This window comes from Thalassophryne amazonica, chromosome 3, assembly GCF_902500255.1.
Source record: "Thalassophryne amazonica chromosome 3, fThaAma1.1, whole genome shotgun sequence".
NCBI lineage: Eukaryota > Metazoa > Chordata > Actinopteri > Batrachoidiformes > Batrachoididae > Thalassophryne > Thalassophryne amazonica.
In genome coordinates this window covers 108,457,694-108,478,826 of record NC_047105.1, presented here as the reverse complement: position 1 = coordinate 108,478,826, position 21,133 = coordinate 108,457,694, and the positions used below count along the sequence as shown (strand labels likewise).

The 21,133-nt window shown below is 40.0% G+C and overlaps 1 protein-coding gene across 3 annotated transcripts in view; it reads right to left on the bottom strand.

Moving 5' to 3' along the window:
- ndrg3a (ndrg family member 3a) overlaps positions 1-21,133 on the bottom strand; it is a 144,810-nt gene that overhangs the window by 8,974 nt on the left and 114,703 nt on the right. For all 3 annotated transcript variants that reach the window (XM_034167259.1, XM_034167260.1, XM_034167261.1), the window contains 7 exons: positions 20,980-21,042; positions 20,823-20,883; positions 8,897-8,983; positions 3,360-3,416; positions 1,375-1,478; positions 1,057-1,122; positions 905-956 (listed from right to left, as the gene is read on the bottom strand). In XM_034167259.1, the coding sequence (XP_034023150.1) occupies positions 905-956; positions 1,057-1,122; positions 1,375-1,478; positions 3,360-3,416; positions 8,897-8,983; positions 20,823-20,883; positions 20,980-21,042 (490 nt within the window). The remainder of the gene's footprint in view (positions 1-904; positions 957-1,056; positions 1,123-1,374; positions 1,479-3,359; positions 3,417-8,896; positions 8,984-20,822; positions 20,884-20,979; positions 21,043-21,133) is intronic.

Sequence of the window (21,133 nt, the reverse complement as noted above, 5' to 3'; positions counted from 1 at the left end):
CTAAATTCCTTGCAACTGAATGTTGAGACACATTGTTCTTCAACTGATGGACTATATATATATATATATATATATATATATATATATATATATTTGGTAAACATACCACTGTCCCAGCTTTTTTGAAACATGTTGCAGGCATCCATTTCAAAATAAGCAAATATTTGCACAAAAACAATAAAGTTTAACAGTTTCAACATGAAATATCTTGTCTTTATGGTGTATTCAATTGAATATAGGTTGAAGAGGATTTGAAAATCATTGTATTGTGGTTTTAATTTACATTTCACACAACATCCCACCTTCATTGGAACTGGGGTTGTAACTCCACTGAACTAAGAAGCTGTTCTAGTTCATGGACACGGCTCTCTAAGAGAGCCACCCTCTCTGCCAGCATCACACAGGATTAATGTAAAGTTTGAAGCAGTGTACTTTGTGCACCAGAAAATTCAAGCATGTAGCCAAGGTACTGCAAGCTAACCGCTAACAAAAATGCTAATCTAACCACTCCTAAGATTCACACAGGAATAGAATAATTAGCTACAATTCACAGCAGTTACACTGAAAAACTAACAGAAGTATTAGACTGGTAGTAACAGTAATAAAATAAACAATTAAAAAAAATTGTATGAGGCGTGCATACACGCTAGTTTACTTTGCATCATGTTTTGTACCCTCTGAATATGTTACAGGGATCTCCTTATGGGCACATTCCTATTACAGAAGCAGCATCGGAAGTGCGCTCTCTGGTTTTTCTGTAGCACTCGATGCAGTCTACCAACATATTTGACATGTAGCGATTAGATAACAGCACATACCAAACGGACACAAAATTAAAAATCTAAACAAGGAATTATTGATTTCACTATGGCTGAAGTTATGGAGCTGTCGGTTTCAAACTTACCACAGCCTCCACAGCAGGTGATGTGTCACCAACCACCAGCAAAGCAGGGCACCTGGAAAGGAACAAAAGAAGCCCAAATTCCTCAAATTACACCATTCATCCTTCAGAGATAAATAATGATCCCTCCCACCTTTGGCCAATACCAAACCTACGTTAGTGTGCGGACTGTGTCCTCATTCAGACCAACGGCTGGCCGCTCAATCTCCAGGTCTCGGCGGCTGGTGCAGGGGAACAAATTCTCATTTGTTAGTAACGCAGGGAATCCCACAGTTTCAAATTCTGTGATGCATCACTTCTTTTGTATAGTTAAAACAGTCTTAGTGGAAATCCTGGCACTAAAATAGAATTTTGATGTCCCAGCTGCAGCAAAAACATGACAAAGCGTATAATAAACCAGCAACAACATTTGTTGCTTGAAATAAATGTATCACACAAACTTTAATAGACAGGAATAATGTGTTGCATCATACTATTGATAGGAGCCACAGAAGAGGGCCAGGTTCTCTTGGTTGATGTCTTGAGCAATGTGGAGCCGGTACGTCTGGATCAATTCCTGGTTCTCTGTCAGCTCATCCTAAAACACGGTAATAATGGTCAACGTAGGTCATGGTTATTCTAACTGTACAATAATAGCCTTCGCAGCCGCATGTTTACACATTACAAACTTTGTGTATTTCAGTGAACTAATTGCATTTCTATTACAGTGCATCTGGAAAGTATTCACAGCACTTCATTTTTTCCACATTTTATGTTACAGCCTTATTCCAAAATAGAGTAAATTCATTTTCCCCTCAAAATTCTACTCACAACACCCCATAATGACAGCATGAAACATTTTTTTTTTGGTAAATTTATTAAAAATAAAAAACTAAGAAATCTCACATACGATTCACAGCCTTTGCTCAAGACTTTGTTGATGCACTTTAGGCAGCGATTACAGCCTCAAGTCTCCTTCAATATAATGCAACAAGCTTGGCACACCTATCTTTGGGCAGTTTTGCCCATTCCTCTTTGCGGCACCTCTCAAGCTCCATCAGGTTGGATGGGGAGCATAATTTTCAGATCTTTCCAGAGATGTTCAATCAGATAAGAGGTCTGGGCTCTGGCTGGACCACTCAAGGACATTCACAGAGTTGTCCTGAAGCCACTCCTTTGATATCTTGGCTGTGGCTTAGTGTCACTGTCCTGCTGAAAGATGAACCTTCACCCCAGTCTGAGATCAAGAGCACTCTGGAGCAGGTTTTCATCCAGGATGTCTCTGTACATTGCTGCATTCATCTTTCCCTCAAGCCTGACTAGTTTCCCAGTTCCTGCTGCTGAAAAACATCCCCACAGCATGATGCTGCCACCACCATGCTTCACTGTAGGGATGGTGCCCAGTTTCCTCCAAACATGACATCTGGCATTCACACCAAAGAGTTCAATCTTTGTCTCATCAGACCAGAGAATTTTGTTTCTCATGGTCTGAGAGTCCTTCAGGTGTGTTTTGGAAAACTCCAGGTGGGCTGCCATGTGCCTTTTACTAAGGTGTGGCTGATTGATATGGTCCTGATTGGTGGATTGCTGCAGAGATGGTTGCCCTTCTGGAAGGTTCTCCTCTCTCCACAGAGGAATGGTGGAGCTCTGACAGAATGACCATCAGGTTCTTGGTCACCTCCCTGACTAAGGTCCTTCTCCCCCAGTCACTCAGCTTAGACAGGCGAGCAGCTCTAGGAAGAGTTCTGGTGGAACGGAACTTCTTCCATTTATGGATGAAGGAGGCCACTGTGCTAATTGGGACCTTCAAAGCAGCAGAAATATTTCTGTGCCCTTCCCCAGATTTGTGCCTTGAGACAATCCTGTCTTGGAGGTCAACAGACAATTCCTTTGACTTCATACCTGGTTTGTGCTCTGACATGCACTGTCACCTGTGGGACCTTATATGTAGACAGGTGTGTGCCTTTCCAAATCATGTCCAATCAACTCAATTTACCCCAGGTGGACTCCAATTAAGCTGTAGAAACATCTCAAGGATCATCATGATTCATGGCTGTGAATACTTATGTGCGTGTGATTTCTTAGTTTTTTATTTTTAATAAATCTGCAAAAATCTAAAAAAAAAAAAAGATTTCCACATTGTAATTATGGGGTATTGTGTGTAGAATTGTGAGGGAAAAATATTAATTTCATCATTTTGGAATAAGGCTGTAATATAAAATGTGGATAAAGTGAAAAGCTGTGAATACTTTCTGGATGCACCTTATGTGTCAAACATTAATCTTAAGACATACAGTGTTAAGATGAACGTGTCAGCTTTAGCTGTGATAGTTACTAACAAAATCTGTAATCTATAAGTCGTAGACTAACGCTCTATGTGAGAGTAGACATTAAAGATGAATATATGTGTAAAATTCAAACTATCCAGAGAATCTATAAGAGGTCAAACAGCATTCTGAATGACATCGTAGAAACTCACGGTGCTGAAGTGGTGGGCCATGATGATATCCACCAAGTTACTGGTCCATCCAGACAGCTGCATGCAAAAGGAAAACATAAATCCACTTATTAAAAAAACAACCAACAGCTGACTTTAATAAATTCCTTTACCACCTTAGAAAACCATTTTATGTGTAAAGTCTTGTACATAGGGCAGCACGGTGGTTCAGTGTTTAGCACTGTTGCTTCACAGCAAGAAAGTCATGGGTTTGATTCCCATCTGTTGCCTTTCTGTGTAGAGTTTGCATGTTCTCCCCGTGTTTGCGTGGGTTCTCTCCGGGTGTTCCGGCTTCTTCCCACATCCAAAGACATGCAGGTTAGATGGATTGGAAACGTTCAGGTGTGCGTGTGAATGTGTTTGTTTGCCTATATGTGACCCTGTGACAGACTGGCGTCCTGTCCAGGGTGTACCCCGCCTCACGCCCCATGAACTGTTGGGATAGGTTCCAGCACCCCATGACCCTTAACTGGAATAAGCGACTGAAGATGAGTGAGTGAGTCTCGTACGTACTGCTCAACTGAACTGATGTGAGAATTGTAAAGGAAATTAAGACTCAAAAGCAGTTGTGTTTATTTTGTTACCTTCACTAACCAACAGAGCACTGTGACAGGTATGTAACTCTTCCTGTGTTTACAGACACAAACAAAGCGAGGAAAGGATTACAATGAAATTTTGTGGAATGATGGCCTTTGTCAAGCAAGAGCTGAGGAAATTTTTTGGAGGTGATCATTTTCTCCATCTTCATTTTTAAACATTTCTGGCTTATGACATCACAAAGACGTAATGGAAATAAAAGCAGTCACAATTTTGGCTGTTGCCCTCTGCTGGTTGGTAGAGGTAACAACAGATATTGTAACCCTGGCAAACGCATGTGCTCGTCAAGTATAACTTATTAAAGCAGTGCCGGACAGTGAGTACATTACCCCTCAGCCCATGATAAATATTTTAAGCTCCTGTAGGATGCTTAAATCAAGATGCATAAAGTGCACACCAAACTGGGAAAAATCAGAGAATTTGACATTTAAAACTAATAGGACTGCTGGGTTTGAGCAACACAACATATAACCAAGTCTGGTAAAAATAGCATGTTCAGTGCAGACAAAACAATGTTTACAAACAATTTTTCTCATCCAGGTAGGATATAGCCAGAAGTTTACTGAGAAGCAACTGGACTTCTTGCTTCATCAACGAGACATTTTGCCACTTCGCAAATGCTTTTTCAGTTCCACTGCAGGTGTAAAATTTTGTCAGCAAGACCATTTATTATGAAACAGTTATTCTTCACGTATCCATGTATCTGTGACACAGCTACTAGCCAATTATCCATACTACAAAAAGTAGCACAATAACCCATTTAATCAGTTGAGCTCCATCTTTTAGCTAAAATTAACACCAAGAATGAAACGAAAGAACATAGCATGCTTCAGTACTTCAAATTTCTTCTGTTCTGTCTTATTTTTGATAACATTGGAGTGCCCTTAATCCCAAAACAGCAGCTACAATGAAAAACAGCATACTAAATACTATTCTGAAGTTGCAGGAATAAATAACTTATTAATAAATAACAATAAATAAGAGGACATAACTTTACATGCACCTTGACCAAAAACCTTCAAATGCCAAAACACCATGACCACACATTAATCACCCACTCACTGATCTTCAACCGCTTTCTCCAATTAAGTACAAAGGGGGGGCTGGAGCCTAACCCAGCAATCAAAGGGTGTGACGCGGGGTACATCCTGAACAGGACGCCAGTCTGTCACAGGTGCATGTGTTAATGGGAAAGTATTTCTTGTAAAGTTAATTCAAAATAATATGTGCAAGGTAGATTTATTTCAATTTTTATTCACAGTCAGGTTTTCCATTAGCCAAAGGTTTACAGTGAGGAAAATAAGTATTTGATGGAGAGATTTGTAATTTTTTATTGTAGGTACTCTTCAACTGTGAGCGACAGAATCTAAAAAAAGAGGAAAAAAAAAAATCCAGAAAATCACACTGTATGATTTTTAAATAATTCATTTGTGTTTTATTGCATGAAATAAGTATTTGATACAATAGAAAAACAGACCTTAATATTTGGTGCAGAAGCCTTTGTTTGCAATTACAGAGGTCAGATGGTTCCTGTAGTTCTTCACCAAGTTTGCACACACTGCAGCAGGGATTTTGGTCCACTCCAAATCTTTCACGTTTCGGGTTTCAGCTCCCTTCAAAGATTTTATATTGAGTTCATGTCTGAAGACTGGCTAGGCCACTCCAGGACCTTGTAAATAGGGAATAACGCTGTTGTGTCTGATGATTTGCGGATGTTAATGCTGGATTTTACGGGTGCAAATTGAGTTTTACACTGGTAAAAAGGAGTTTTACCGGCAACACGTTAACAGAGCCAGTAAAAGAGCTATTTGTGACTGTAATCGAGCATTAACGTCTGCAAATCATCAGACACAAGGTGGTTATTCCCATTCTAACACAATTCCAACGTTTGCACGGATCCATGTCCACCACTGAAGGCTACATCTTAATCTGCATAATAATATAGTTCCACAAAACTGTTACGCAGACAAAGGGTGTGGTCGGCTCGTCAAAGCTTACCGTAGCAACAGCATCTTCATCCCAAAGTACAAATTCTGTGACCAGAATCCACATTAATACTTTCGTATGGTAGCTTAAATTAATCCATTTCAGTTTCTCTCACTCTCAGCTGACACACAGACAGTGCGCGGAGTAACACATCAAATATGAAACAGTTTTAATATTTTGCCACCATCAACAGGATATTTTATGGTCTGAAATCTCACATGATTAACCAATCAGATTTGCAGAAAAAATGTAATTGGATTAGAATGCTTCTTACGGAGCCACTCCTTAGTTGCCCTGGCTGTGTGTTTTGGGGTCACTGTCATGCTGGAAGACCCAACCACGACCCATCTTCAATGGTCTTACTGAGGGAAGGAGGTTGTTTGCCAAAATCTCATGATACATGACCTCATCCATCCTCCCTTCAATATGGTGCAGTCATCCTGTCCCTTTTGCAGAAAAGCACACCCAAAAATGATGTTTCCACCACCATGCTTCACAGTTGAGACAGTGTTCTTGGGGTTGTACTCATCCTTCTTCCTTCTCCAAACAGCAGGTGGAGTTGATACCAAAAAGATCTATTTTGATCTGATTTGACCACATGACCTTCTCCCATGCCTCCTCTGGATCATCCAGATGGTCACTGATGAACTTCAAACAGGCCTGGACATGTGCTGGTGTGAGCAGGGAGACTTTGCTGCCCTGCAGGATTTTAAACCACCATGGCGTAGTGTGTTACTGATGGTAATCTTTGTAACTGTGGTCCCAGCTCTCTTCACGTCATTGACCAGGTCCTCCCGTGTAGTTCTGCACCGATTCCTGACCTTTCTCAGAATCATCCTTACCTCATGAGGCGCGATCTTGCATTGAGCCCCAAACTAAGGAAAATTCACAATCATCTTGTGTTTCTTCCATTTTCTAATAACTGCACCAACAGCTGTTGCCTTCTCACCAAGTTACTTGCCTATTGTATTGTTGCCCATCCCAGCCTTATGCAGGTATATAATGTTGTCCCTGGAGGTGATGTCCAAGAGGTGACGGTCTACTGGTTAAACGCTGGGCTTCAGACCAGAGGATCCTCGGCTCAAATCCCAGCCTGACCGGAAAATCACTAAGGGCCCTTGGGCAAGGTCCTTAATCCCAGAGTTGCTCCCGGTGTGTAGTGAGCGCCTTGCACGGCAGCAGTCTGACATCAGTGTCTGAGTGTGTCTGTGTGATTGGGTGAATGTGAGGCATCATTGTAAAGCGCTTTAAGCGTCTGATGCAGATGGAAAAGCGCTATATAAATGCAGTCTATTTACCATCTCTGGTGTCCTTAGACAGCTCTTTGGTCTTGGCCATGGCCAGATAGGTTGGAGTGAGTATATGGACAGGTGTCTTTTATACAGGTAATGAGTTCAAATAGGTGCAATTAATACAGGTAAAGAGTGCAGGATAGGAGGGCTTCTTAAAGAAAAACAAACAGGTCTGTGACAGCCAGAATTCCTGCTGGTTGTTAGGTGATCAAATACTTATTTCATGCTATAAAATGCAAATTAATTATTTAAAAATCACACTGATTTTCTCAATTTTTTTTAGATTCTGTCTCTCACAGTTGTGTACCTACGATAAAAATTACAGACCTCTCCATTGTCTGTAGGTGGGAAAACTTGCAACAGTGTATCAAATACTTATATTCCCCACTGTATGTACATACACCAAGATGAATCCCTCTAGACAGTATGGAAAATTCCAGGGCACTCATTTAACAAACCGTGTGCAGAAAAGGCTGTAAATACTGTCATACCAGCAAACTTTTGTAATGTCTGTAAGTACAAAACAATCTGTATTCATCAAGTAGGCAGACGCTGCTCCTATGTACAAATAAGTATCAGCTGTTGATAAATCCCACGTGTTGTAAAGCACATGCTTGTGCATGTTCTTGGTCATTTGCATTCAGAAACACCTAAAATCATATACAGCAACAAAACATCCATTTGTTGTTTGTGTTCCTCTCCAGAATAACGGATAAGAGAGCAAAGAAAATCAAGTTTTTGTGAAACAGCGATCAAGGTGCTTCTATGTGGTTACAGCAGTAAGACAAAATAATTTTTTAAAATAAATTAAATAAATGCACCACTAAGCGTCAGCGACCTGTCCACCAGTAGTTTTGAACCCCACCATGCGTAGTAAACATTCACTCATGGTGCCATGTTGCTTCTTAAATTATGTATCTAAATCACTTGTGGACATAATTTTAACAAGTTTTAATGTGCTCACCACAACAAGTAGCGTGAAACGTTCACATAAGAGAATGAGACAAATATTTGTTGATACATCTGAGCCAGAATCTTTTGCGTGAGAAAAAATCATCTAATTTGAGCAACAAAAAAAAAAAAAGACATGGGCCAGATTTTAATATAAAACTGCATCAGGGACATGATTTGTTTTCTGCCAGTATTACTGGTAGGACTGCACCCTTTGTCCAAATGATGGAGATAATCCACTCATGTGCACAAATAATATACAGCTGTGTTCAAAATAATAGCAGTGTGTTCAAAAGCTTGAGTAAACCTCAAAATCCGTATAATAGCTTTTATTTCCAAATGCAATGGGAACACTGCACATTCTATTACGAATCAAAACATGAAGAAAAATCATATTTATTACTTCACAGCCCATGCTCCCACACTTTATGTGCAGTGTTTTGGGTTCCATGGACCAGACTTGGGAAACACTGCTTTAATTTCTTGTGCAATAACACTATTCTCATATTTCACAGACTATTGTAACTAATAACTGAGACAAACACACGAGAATTTAAATGCATCTTGTGCCATGAAAATGGAAAATAAAGTCTCTTGAATCATAAACTGAAGATAAATGTCTAGTTAATTATTTGCATAAAAGCTATGTTTCAGACTAAACAAAGAGCTATTTACATCAAGGATAAAACGTACCTTTGAAGCTGCCCAATCGATCCAGCCTTCTGCACATGGGTCAATGTCAATTAGCACCAGCCCCTCCACAAGGGTGGGATGGCTCAGCTGGGAAGGAAAAGAAGTATGTTAGTTTTTCAAGCTCCTTTTAATTGCAAAATCTACAAAGAACTCTCTGTTAAGTGCAACATAATTAAAACACCCAGAAATACAAAATTACAGCTACAACAATTTAGTTGCATAAATCAAAGATGAACAACTGAATTTGTTTTCAAATAAGTGTGAAAAGCTGTGGGACCCACTCAGGACTCAAACAAAGTTGTATGACTAAGTATACACATTGATAATTTGTTAATAATAACAGAACCCAGAAAATTAATATACTGGAAAGCTGACCTGATTATTTACAATTATGAGATGTAACAAATGTTTTTGTACTATAAGCAGTTGGATGAAGTTGAATGGAGTAGGTATTTGGCCATACAATGCTGGAGTAACATCAGTCACGTAAATCAAATTTAATAAATTGTCAGAATGCAAAATATAAAATGTATACATTTTCCCCATTATTCTAACAGATTTAATTGTTAATATGCATATGTCGAAGACATGAATGAGCGAAGCTCATCAGCATCTCACCATGTCATTTTGGTCCTTCAGACTTTATTTTGAGTAAATGCCCCCCCCCCCCCACTTTTAAGCATTTTTCTTTATTTGCTTCTCACATGCCTGGAAAAGCTCCTCGCCATCTAACCATGTCCTTTAGGTCCTTCAGACTTTTTTCAGTAGAATGGTTCTTGGGAGCACGAGCATGACTAAGACCTTTTAGCTTCTGCCCCCCCCCCGCCTTTTTAAGCATTTTCCTTCTTTTGTCTTTCAGCTTCTGGAGGGGCTCTGCCCCCCATACTCCCCATCTTTTTAAGTATTTTTCTTTTTTTTGCTTTTCAGCTGACTACGATTTGACACAAAAGTGCAGCAACAGTGAAAATTAAACATTCTTAAACAAAACAGTAATAATATCACACTCATTTTGCACTCATCATAAGGTTAGGCTACATTGCCCTCCAAAAGTATTGGAACACTTGGAATTTCACACATTTTAATTTCTTTATGCCATTTTAAATACAAGAAATACAAAAAAATAAAGAATAAAATTTATAAAATTATCTTCCTCAAACTCAAACTGAAAGCAAATCTCTAAAACTTGATAATAGCTGTAAATAATAATCAGTTTTATTGCGTTTTCTTTAGACAAGTCAGGGGATGGAAACATGAACATTTCCAAGTCACTGAATATGTCTTGGACTTTATTTACATCAATTATGAAGAAATACAAAAGTTTCTTTCACCAAAGCATCAAATCTAGGCTTTCATCTCAAAAGTACTTTCTGTCAAATTGTAGCTGAACTTTCAGGTCTTCTTTTTCAGAAAATCCTCCTCTACACCACTTCATCGGGATGCTGGATTTTATATTTTTAATTAATTTATATCAAGTTGTAGAGATTTGCTTTCAGTTTGAGTTCAGGAAGATAATTTTAGAAAAAAATGTATTTGAAATGGAATAAACTAATTAAAATGTGTGAAATACCAAGTGTACAAATACTTTTGAGGGCAATTAAGAAACACTGAGGAGCAGCATCTTACGTCTCATATATTGTGCAGCAGACAGGAGAATATTTAGAGTGGAATCCTGCAAATGGTGATACAAACATCAAATTTGGCACAAATAATCCATAGACATTAACTCTTTAAAAAAAACTGATTGACCACTTGAATTTTCAAGAGGTAGCCAGGTAGGATTTAATTGAAGAATTACACAGGGGTCTAAATTAGGGGTGGGCAACTTGTTCCAGAAAGGGCCGAGAGGGTGCAGGTTTTCTTTTCAAGAGGTAGCCAGGTAGGATTTAATTGAAGAATTACACAGGGGTCTAAATTAGGGGTGGGCAACTTGTTCCAGAAAGGGCCGAGAGGGTGCAGGTTTTCTTTGCAGCCACTGACTCAACCAGGTGATTTCACTGATTAACTGATTATATCTGCTCAAAGTGATATTAAACAGTAAAATCACCTGGGTGAGTCAGTGGCTGCAAAGAAAACCTGCACCCTCTTGGCCATTTCTGGAACAAGTTGCCCAACCCTGGTCTAAATTAAAAGATGCTCCAATCATATAGAAAACTACACTACATTATCTGTCTGATCATAAAGATTCCAAAAAAGGTATAGTTTGGACAATCTGTGACTGAATGTTATGGAGTTATGAGGTAAAAGCAGCAAGAATGGTGACAAAGGTCAGTTTCAGTTTGCACAGGGGTCAAAAGTTAAAGTTGCTCCAGCTATATTTGTGCTGAATTTGATGCTTGTGTCACCATTTGAAGGATTGTTTCAGTTATCTGCTGCACTGCCAACAGAGCATGAACCAGCTGCTGCCTGTTAGCTTAGACGTGTATATAAGGCAACCCAAATTCAAGAAGAAATGCTGCTTTTAACAACCTGGTCATCATTTCTAGCATAAAATATGATAGCTTACTCACCAATATAAGTTTTGTGTCATTAGAGGTCCATAGTTCAAACGACGTGTTCAGTTCAAATCTGAAGCAAACATTTTTCTTCTTCTACTAAGGTGGATTAGAACTTTTTGTGGTACACAGCACTAACTACTAGACAGGAGGAACCTAGCAGTCAATGTGACTCACTGATCTGAAAATGCAGCTCTTTCAACCAGACGTGTGGTGCCATAACATGTCAATCATCTGTGTCCAATCAGATTTCAGGAGAGTCCAGTGAAACCCCAGCCTCCGCTCTAGCTCCACCCATGCCATGAAGTGTTTGACATGTGAACATTTCCTGTTTCACTGTGACAGATAAATTGGCACTTCCTGTTTGAGTGTGAGCTTGCCACTGAGTTCCCGCAAGATTCCATGGGATCTCGTCTGTCAAGCCAGGAAGTGTTTGAAATTTGAACATTCCATGTTTTACTGTGGATATGAAAATCGGTACTTCCTGTTTAGGACACCCTGTACCATGAGTGAGCTTCGCGCCGCTGCGCGACACTTCGCTCATATTATCATCAAAGTGTTTCTTCAATCAATTACTATCCCCCAAAATTTGGTAAAGTTAATGGATTGGCTTACTTAATGGTATGTTGATCAATACTTAAAGTAGACCTGCATTGAAATAAATGCAGTCAGATCTTTGAACCAAAAAATGACTTATATTTACACATAAGATCCTTCTGAATGTAGTAAAGTAAATCTGCAAGCCCAGCTCTGTCATTCAATGGAGAAATCTTCATTTGAAAATGACAAATTTACAGCTAACATTTAGCCCGCCGCAAACTGTCCCTCTCATCATGGACGCTGCTGAGACGTCAGGGACAAGACCCTCTCCCAGCATGCATTGCACGCGCCAACTGTAATTTGTGGATTTACGTCAGTTTGCATCTGCACCTTTTTCTTGTCTTATACGGAAGGATCTACTTTTTTAAAACTTCATATTGTCTTCCGGTACGCTTGGTGAGTACACATTTCTTTTATTTGTGCTTGAAAATTATTTTTGGGGACTTTTTCATAGGCTCGTTTGATTGAGTGGTGTCGCATTGAAAATCTAGTCTTTCACCTCCGGTGTACCGTCACGGGCTACAGAGGCGAGACCCGCAAAGAAGTCATTAAAAATATATAAACCTCTCTCAGCGGCCACGGAGCTCTGCGGCTCCGATTACTGAGACATGCGGCGCTGCGGATTTTGCAGCAAGAAGTCTGTCCTTGCGAGCAACAGGTGTCACTGCGCGCTCTGCATTAAAACGGCGAGCGTAGTCTCTGGACTTGTGCCAAGTTGGCTGCAACTCCATTCAGTAGACAGAAAGGTGGTGCCGGCTGCACAGCAGACACGGAGGTGTGAGTGCCACGGCGGAATTTAACAAGCGCATGCACTCGGTAAGCGCATCGGGGGCAGTGAGAGCGAGGCGTGTGAGAAGAATGTCGCCTGCTGTCGATGCCGCTGCTGATCTGATCCCCGGATCTGAGCAAGCAGAGCTGTATCTCACATTCATTGGAGCTTACTTTTGGATGCTGAAACCAGGTTGTGTATAACAGAAACATTACTAACAGATAAAATCAATTTCAATGCGGGATCGGACTGAAGGCGGGAACGCTCCGTCTTGTCACTGACGTCATGGAAATGATCCGGATGTACAAACTGTTTTCACAGAGGGCTAAATGTTAGCTGCAAATTTGTCATTTTTAAACGAATATTTCTCCGCTGAATTACAAATCTAGGCTTACAGATTTACTTTACTGCATTCACAAGGGTCTTATAAATACATATCAGCTATTTCTTTTCTGAAATCTGACCACATTTATTTCAATGCAGGTCTCCTTTAATGAGAGTGTGTCGTTAACACCCAACTCCCTTTAAATAACATTAGACTTGCATTTTATTTATTTAACAGTGACAGCTTACTGCAATTTTGCGTATTTTTAGGCTGACTTAGCTTCAGCCCTGTGACAGACTGGCGTCCTGTCCTGGGTGTACAGTGCCTCGTGCTCTATGACTGCTGGGATAGGCTCCAGCCCCCCGCAACCCTTGATTGGACTAAGCCATAGGTGTCAAACTGATTCCAGAAAGGGTGCAGGTTTTCTTTGTAACCACCAACTCCAGCAGGTGATTTCACTGATGAACATCACTTTGAGCAGAGCGATTTTGTTCCAACTGGAGCCCATAACCATGTTCAGGGCCAATCGCGATGCGATGAAGAACCTCAGGGCTGCTGCCTCAGCCCCAAACTCTTCACCCTATACACCAACGACTGTGTATCCAACATGGACAACACAGTCATCATCAAAAACGCTGATGACCTGACCATCAAGGGTGGGGACAAGACTGAGTACAGGATGGTGGTCGACAGTACACTTGCCTACGGAGAGGAAAACAACCTCATCCTCAATGTAGAAAAGACAACAAAAATGATCACTGACCTCAAGAGTAGTAGGAAACTGCTAGACATATTTGTTTAAAGTTTACATCCAGGGAGCGCTGCCTACTATTTTTGCATCATTACTGCGCTCTGAAACAGCAAATACACTGCTGATGATGTGTGTGACTGAAATAGAGGTGCGTTGTGTGTTTAATGTGAAGGAGTGTGATAATATACTTTGAAAACATTTGTGCCGTGTGCTCAATGCTGAGCTGCGTATGCCTGCTGACTCCAATGGCACATATTAGACTAGGTGAGGGGGAAAATATGCACGGATTTAGAGAATCGGGTTTCATTTATTCAAAGTAAGTTTATCAAAAACTACTTCTGTGATGCCAAGAAAATCACTGAAATACATAGAATTTTGACCACATTTCATTCTAAATGCCACTGAAAATGAACTGCCTGCATCGGGCAAGAAATGGCGATGGAGCACCGATCAGTCATCAATGTCGAGCGAACACACGTTACTGTCGAGCCCTGCAGTGATCCACTAAAGCCTGATAAGCCTGAAATAAACTGAAGCTGTAACTATTTATAAATTCCTTTACATATGAATAAATACAACATAAATGAGTTAATACACAGTTTAATAAAATTAAAAATTGGGGAAAACTGAGGTTCAAATGTTTTTATCAAGGTATATGTAAATGTGTGTCAGCAACTGTATTTCTTTGCATGAACTTCATTATTTTCCTCTTAGACTGCTCATGTGTTCTCAGGATTTAAAAAGTACCCTGGTTTAATTTGGCTTAAGGGGATCAAATGTACTTAACCTGACTTTCTGCGTAATCTGATGGACAGCCAGTTGTTTCAGGTATTTTCAAAAGAATGTCCTCTAATATCCCAAAACTCATTAAATAGGAATGCAGTATCATGAAGCTCTGAAAACAGAGAGATTACCTTATACTGTAGTCAAAAGAATTTTAAAATATTCATCATTATTTAACCCTCTGGGGTCCGAGGGCATTTTTTGGACAGTTCACTTGCCTGGCATAAATGATTTATTATTGCCGTTAACAGCTCTCCCTGCATCCCACAATCAAGTTTTATGTCTCTTTTTTTTTCAGGACAACCTGTGCTTTCAGAATATATATGTTTTTGTTGTGTTTTATAAGTGTAATAAAGGTTTACATTCAAAAATAGGCAAGGAAAAAATAAAGCGAAAAATAATTTTCCACACACATTTATTCAAAACACACAGCAAACTATAATAACTGTTTTGACACTTTATAAAGGTAATTTGAGGTCTTGTGTGAAAGTCTGTACAACAAAAAGGTTCAAGCAATAAACACAAGTGCACATTTTGGACAGTATATACAAAATGGTCTGTGCGTTTTGTTGTCCATTGATATGGTAAACAGTGCTTTACGCAGAGGAAGCAACAGAGTTATCCAGTAACATTCACATGCAAACTAGTGGAGCAATCCTGATAGTTACACACTCTTTGTTTGAGCACGTGAGATTGTCATCAGAGGCTCTCCGCCTGCTCCGGCTTTCACTGATCGCTGTGCATAATGGCGCAGGGCGCACTGAGTATGTACTAATAGTATGTACTCAGAGCACCCAGGGGGCTATTCAAACGGGCCAACTAGTAAGATATCACTCCTGAAAACGATCTTTGGCTTTTCACATGAGGTAAATCTGCCCTATGATTGGATTTTGGAAAACCATGTGATGGTGAACCAATTCCGATTGGACACTCACATTGCGTACGTCATCACACAGCTTCAAGGAGGACTACAAAGATGGCCGATGGCTGGCTCTAAAGTCCGCGGAGTTAACTTTTCAGCAAAAAAGAAAAAGAAAAAGTAAGTTTCTATCTCATATCATTCAAAAGTTATTTATAATTTAGTAAAGTGTGGTCTTAGCCGTCATATACGACAGCGTCGGCCTCACAGGGTTAATAACTACAGGTTTTTGACTACTTGTATAATAAAGTTTTTGAAATTCTTCTGGTGGCAGTCAATTTATGATGACATAATTTATAGATTCCATAATTATAACCAGTGATGCCGGTAACGCATTACTTAGTAACGCGTTACTCTAATCTGACCACTTCTTTTAGTAACGCGTAATCTAACGCGTTAATCTTTCCAAGTCAGTAATCAGATTAAAGTTACTTCTCCATGTCACTGTGCGTTACTATTATTTTTCATTGTGGGTCGATAGCAGCATTAAACTTGGTCCGTGGGCAGGAGGTCGGGGTTCGACTGAACGTCCCACTTTAAGCGAGCTGTGAGCTTTTCATCCACGGTTTTTTGCAGCTGCTCGACTCGTCCTCACCTCTTAAAGGGCGGTGATCAGCACACCTGCACTGAGCTTTACGAAGACATTTTTATACTTTTTTCCTCCTTTATTTAGAATTCTGAGCTGAGCCGCTCCATATCGTCTCGTTAAAAACAGCTGATCCTTGGCGACGCGTCAACAACTAACACTATTTTCCACTCAAATGCACCTAAACTCTCTTTCTGAGGACCACATGATGTGAAAACGCAATAAAACTTTCTTACCTGTAAATCTGGTCCTGTTTTCTGCATAAATAAATGTTATCCATTCTTTGTGCTCAAACGCCAAAGCAGGGGCGAATCCAGATGGGATGGGGGCATGGGGGAGGGATGTGCCCCCCCCCACAACAGCCCTAGATTAAAGGTCCAGTTTTGAAGCCGTTTTTTACTACAACTACTAATATTGCTTAAAATAATAATAATTTCGACAAGTAAAATGTTTAGAGAGAATTTAAATGTTAGAAAAATGTTAGAATTTAATAGTTACATTTATAAACAATGTAGGTTTGAAATTGCAAGTTTTACTGTTACAGTGCTGTCAACAGTTAAATATGAGGTCAAGAAAGAGGTCTTTATTTTACTTTTTATAAAACAAGTATTTATTTTCATTGAAGTCAAGAAAGGGTGACTATAAAGTGAGTTTTGGCAAAACAGGTATCATTGTCATGTTGACGTGGGTTGTTGTCGGCAGCTGGGGAAAGTAACTAAAAAAGTAACTAGTAATCTAACTTAGTTACTTTTACAATTGAGTAATCAGTAAAGTAACTAAGTTACTTTTTCAAGGAGTAATCAGTAATCAGATTACTTTTTCAAAGTAACTGTGGCAACACTGATTATAACCAAGTAGTAAACTTTGATGGCCTCACATGAAGCCCAGCAGGAAGAAGAAAAAGTTGCAGTTCCTTGACTGGCCACTTGGGGCTGGCTCCAAAAGTGAGCAGGTTCACATTGAAGTCCATGTTAAAATATCCAACTACAGAGCAGAAATAAACATGACAGCAGCCTGTTACAAAAAGCAGTTTTCGTCTCTATCTGTAGTTACCCCCACAAAGACAAGTGTATGACGGTGAACTTCTTAGTTCAGCATTTTAAGACATACAGGTATACATAATTGGGGGCGTAGTCTCTTTGACTGACAGTGGCTGAGCCAATCCCACATCTACCTACTCAAATCACACTTGACTGTTTTAAATTGGTGTCTTCCAGCTCTTGATTGGCTGAGCACAGCTGATAGAGTCAATTGCCTAGGAGTGGAACAGGGAGCGTTAGAAAACATGCAGGGCAGGGGCCCTCCAGGAATAGGGTTGGACACAGTTGTCCAAACGGATTATTTAAAAGGTCCCTGCTATTCACGCTGAGTGAAACCCTCATCTTATTTAAATGCACGATTACTGAGAAAATAAGCAGCTCATAACTTTTAATGTCCACACCAAAGTAAATTGTTATGATAACCACCACCCAGTCCCCAAAAATATGATTTAATAAACACCCAAACAGAGATTAAGCTGTTAGTTAAGCTGTTTCAGATTGGCATGTTCAGGCTTCTGTCATCTCCCACGGAGTCACTCACACGCCACGTCTTTATCTATTGACGGGTTCGTCACGATGCCACAGAGGTCAGAGCTGCCGCTGATGCCAAAATGGCAGCGCCCAAATATGGGCTTCATATTGGCTGTTGCGGGTCTCTATAGAAAACCTATGGGTGGCATCAGACAGGCCTTGTCCAGGATATATGCAGTCTATGATTATAAGTGAAGAATTGTGACCAACCTAACAAAACGATAGCCTCGCTCTGCCATACTAGTTGCCTGTACTTATTATATTTATGTGGTGGTGAACCTGTGGTGACAAAATACCTAAAAAACAAACTGGTCAACTTCTACAGATGTAACTATCCAATATGATGTAATTAAAAACAACAAAAGTCCAATTATCTTGATCATGATCTGACAGACTGTTAATTTGGAAAGGTGGGAATGAGCCAGTTCATGTCATTTCATGACTGTACGTCTGTGACCATGGGTCATCTACAGAGGAACGGAGGGTTCATACTTGTATTGTTCACTCGATAAGAAGAATTCAATAAAATGCGGTGTTTTATGGTGTGTTTTTTTATTTTATTAGTTTATTTCCTTGATTTCAGACATTTTACACACCTTTTATAGGACAGCAATGGTAGTGCAGTGGTAAAGTTTCTGTCTGTTAATCAGAGCTTTTGTAAATTGCAGGTTTGATTCCCGCGGGTGGCATGTATTTTTTATTTGTATTTTTGAAACAGCAGCTGCGCAATGTGGATCTACACGCTCCAGCTGCTCGCACTGTGTTATCCGCTGCAATGGTTTTGTGCACGAAACCGTCGCAGCGGAATCGTTCACGCCTGACTGACCATGTGTCCCTCCCGACGTTGGCTTGATGTTTTCATGGTTCGCTCATTCTGGCTGTTTTGCCATGATTCGCCCTGATTCCTACTTATTTGTACTATGTGTGAAGGGGCCCTAAGCAATGCCACAATATCGCTGTGCTACCACGCAGATTGTCAAATTTATTGTATCCCTTTTTGTTTTCCTGGGTAATTATTTATTTTTTTCATGTCTTTACAAGTTTTAAATCTTTCCCGGTGTCAGGAGCTCAACACTCCCCTGACACCAGACCATAAGCACAAGCGGTTGATGCGATCCTCAGTCAGTCAGGCTGCATGTGAACGTGAGCACAGCCTGTGAAAAAATGATCTCTGGAGGTGTGCGACGATTTACCCCAACTGATCCCAACAATTTACCCAAACTGACTCCAACAATTTACCCAAACTGACCCCAACAATTTACCCAAACAGACCCCAACAATTTACAGAAAACGACACAGACTGACCCAAACTGACTCCAACAATTGACCCAAACTGACTCCAAATGAATAAATGTAGTACTTTTATTTATTTTCGGAAATGTACTCTGTTCTCAAAACAGTACATGAAGCGCTCTCTCTCCCTCCCTCCCTCTGTCTCGCTGTCTCTTTAGAATGCCAAAACAATAAACAAGGGATGTTTAAGTATGTTTGTGAGTACTGGCACTTTTTTTGGGGGGGGGGGGGACATGCAATGGACTCTGAAATTTATGAGCCCTGACGAGGCAGCAGTGTGTCTCGCTGTACGTCTGCATAGGCGAGTGCTGTTTCCTTTCATGTACCGTTTTGAGAACGGAGTGCATTTCTGAAAATAAATAAAAGGACTTCATTTAGTCATATGTGGAGTCAGTTTGGGTAAATTGTTACACACTTCTGTAGTGCAGCTTTTCCACAAAAGCCACACTGAAATCCACTGTGCACCTGGTCAATGAAAACTTGACTCAAACATTTTTTGTTGATCAAATTATTCGAGTTGCTCGACTAATCGTTTCAGCCCTAATCGAAAGAAATACATTTGCTAAATAGAATAAATTTTATTTTCAGTCATACTGTTATCAACGGAATATTGATTTAAAGTGAAAAATACAAAACAAAACTTGTTTCTTTACCAGATAGCAGTATCTAGAGATCTTAAATGTTTTAAAGATTATCAGGGAGCCAACAACAGCCAACAGCCCAGAAAGTTTAAGTTATTAAATATGTACCAATTCTGTACTATGACCCTTTTAAACATGTACTGGTCATTCTGAACATACTGAGTACCTTGGAAAATCTAGCCGCTGTAGTTTAGAAAATACAACTGTATTTGAAGTAATACTCGGGACGAAAAGGGTGTGGTCATTTTCGGGCTGTTCATCTAGGATAGAGATTTTGGTATATATCCCAAGTTGTTCATTGGGGTCATATTAGTCTTGAACAGTTGCATTATCCTCTTCTGCTGTCCAATGCAAGCTTGAGTCCAACTGCAATAGGGTAAAAAATGCTGACAAGACGCAAGCCACTGAAGATGGAAATGTGGGCCCGTGGAATTTTAAAACGCTTCTTTTCTCTTGCCAAGAGTAGAACACAGATGCTGCTTTCAACATAATGCTAATGCAGTGCACCGACAACTGCTATAAATCTATCAAAAGTAAGCACATTTTGTTCCAAGTCACTGAAAGTAAAAGCATTTCAGCATCAAATTACTCTCATATTTTCTCAACAAAAGTAGGTTTTCTACAGAAAGAATAGCTTTTCCACTCCTAACCATCTACTTATCGTACCTGTGACCCCCAATTCTCCCCTTTCATCATTAATCTTTCAGCAATCCTTCGATCCTGTTACCTTCAGCTCTTCCTGCTCTATCTATATAGATCAGGGGTAGGCAACCTGTTCCAGAAAGAGCCATGAGGGTGCAGGTTTTCTTTGCAGCCACTGACTCCACCAGGTGATTTCACTGATTAACTGATTCCATCTGCTCAAAGTGATATTAATCAGTAAAATCACCTGGTGGAGTCAGTGGCTGCAAAGAAAACCTGCACCCTCATGGCTCTTTCTGGAACAGGTTGCCTACCCCTGATATAGATCATGCTTATTTTAGCTCCACACCATTGAGTGCGTAAATTGAAAAGAAAAAAAAAAAGTAAAACATATGAAAAGAAGACATTCACCAAGCTGACTTATTTAAAGAAAAGTAGTGTAGGTAGCCAGGTTTTAATGTTTAGTCCACAAACTGTGTGGCCTAAAATCCTTAAATTATTACAGGTGAGCCAGAGGAGCTGATGAAAAGTGGGTGAGTGTGGTGGAGACTCACTGCAAAACGAGTGAGGATGTATGCGCCTGCTCCAACACCGATGCCGATCACACTGCTGACTCTACAGAAAAACCAACAATCGTCAGATCAGAGATCAGATTAATGGTTAAAATTTGTGCATATTACAATTAATCCGCGATAAACAGAGACAACTGACTTAAGTGCAGTCATCACAGACGGCAGCATCTCAGCCAGTTCATCCATTGTCGGGTAGTGGTACCTGGAGTCAGATGAAGAAATGAGTCCTTGCAACTACAGCAACCTATTAGAGTAAATTCTGTGTTTGAATTACTGAAAAAGTATATTATTAC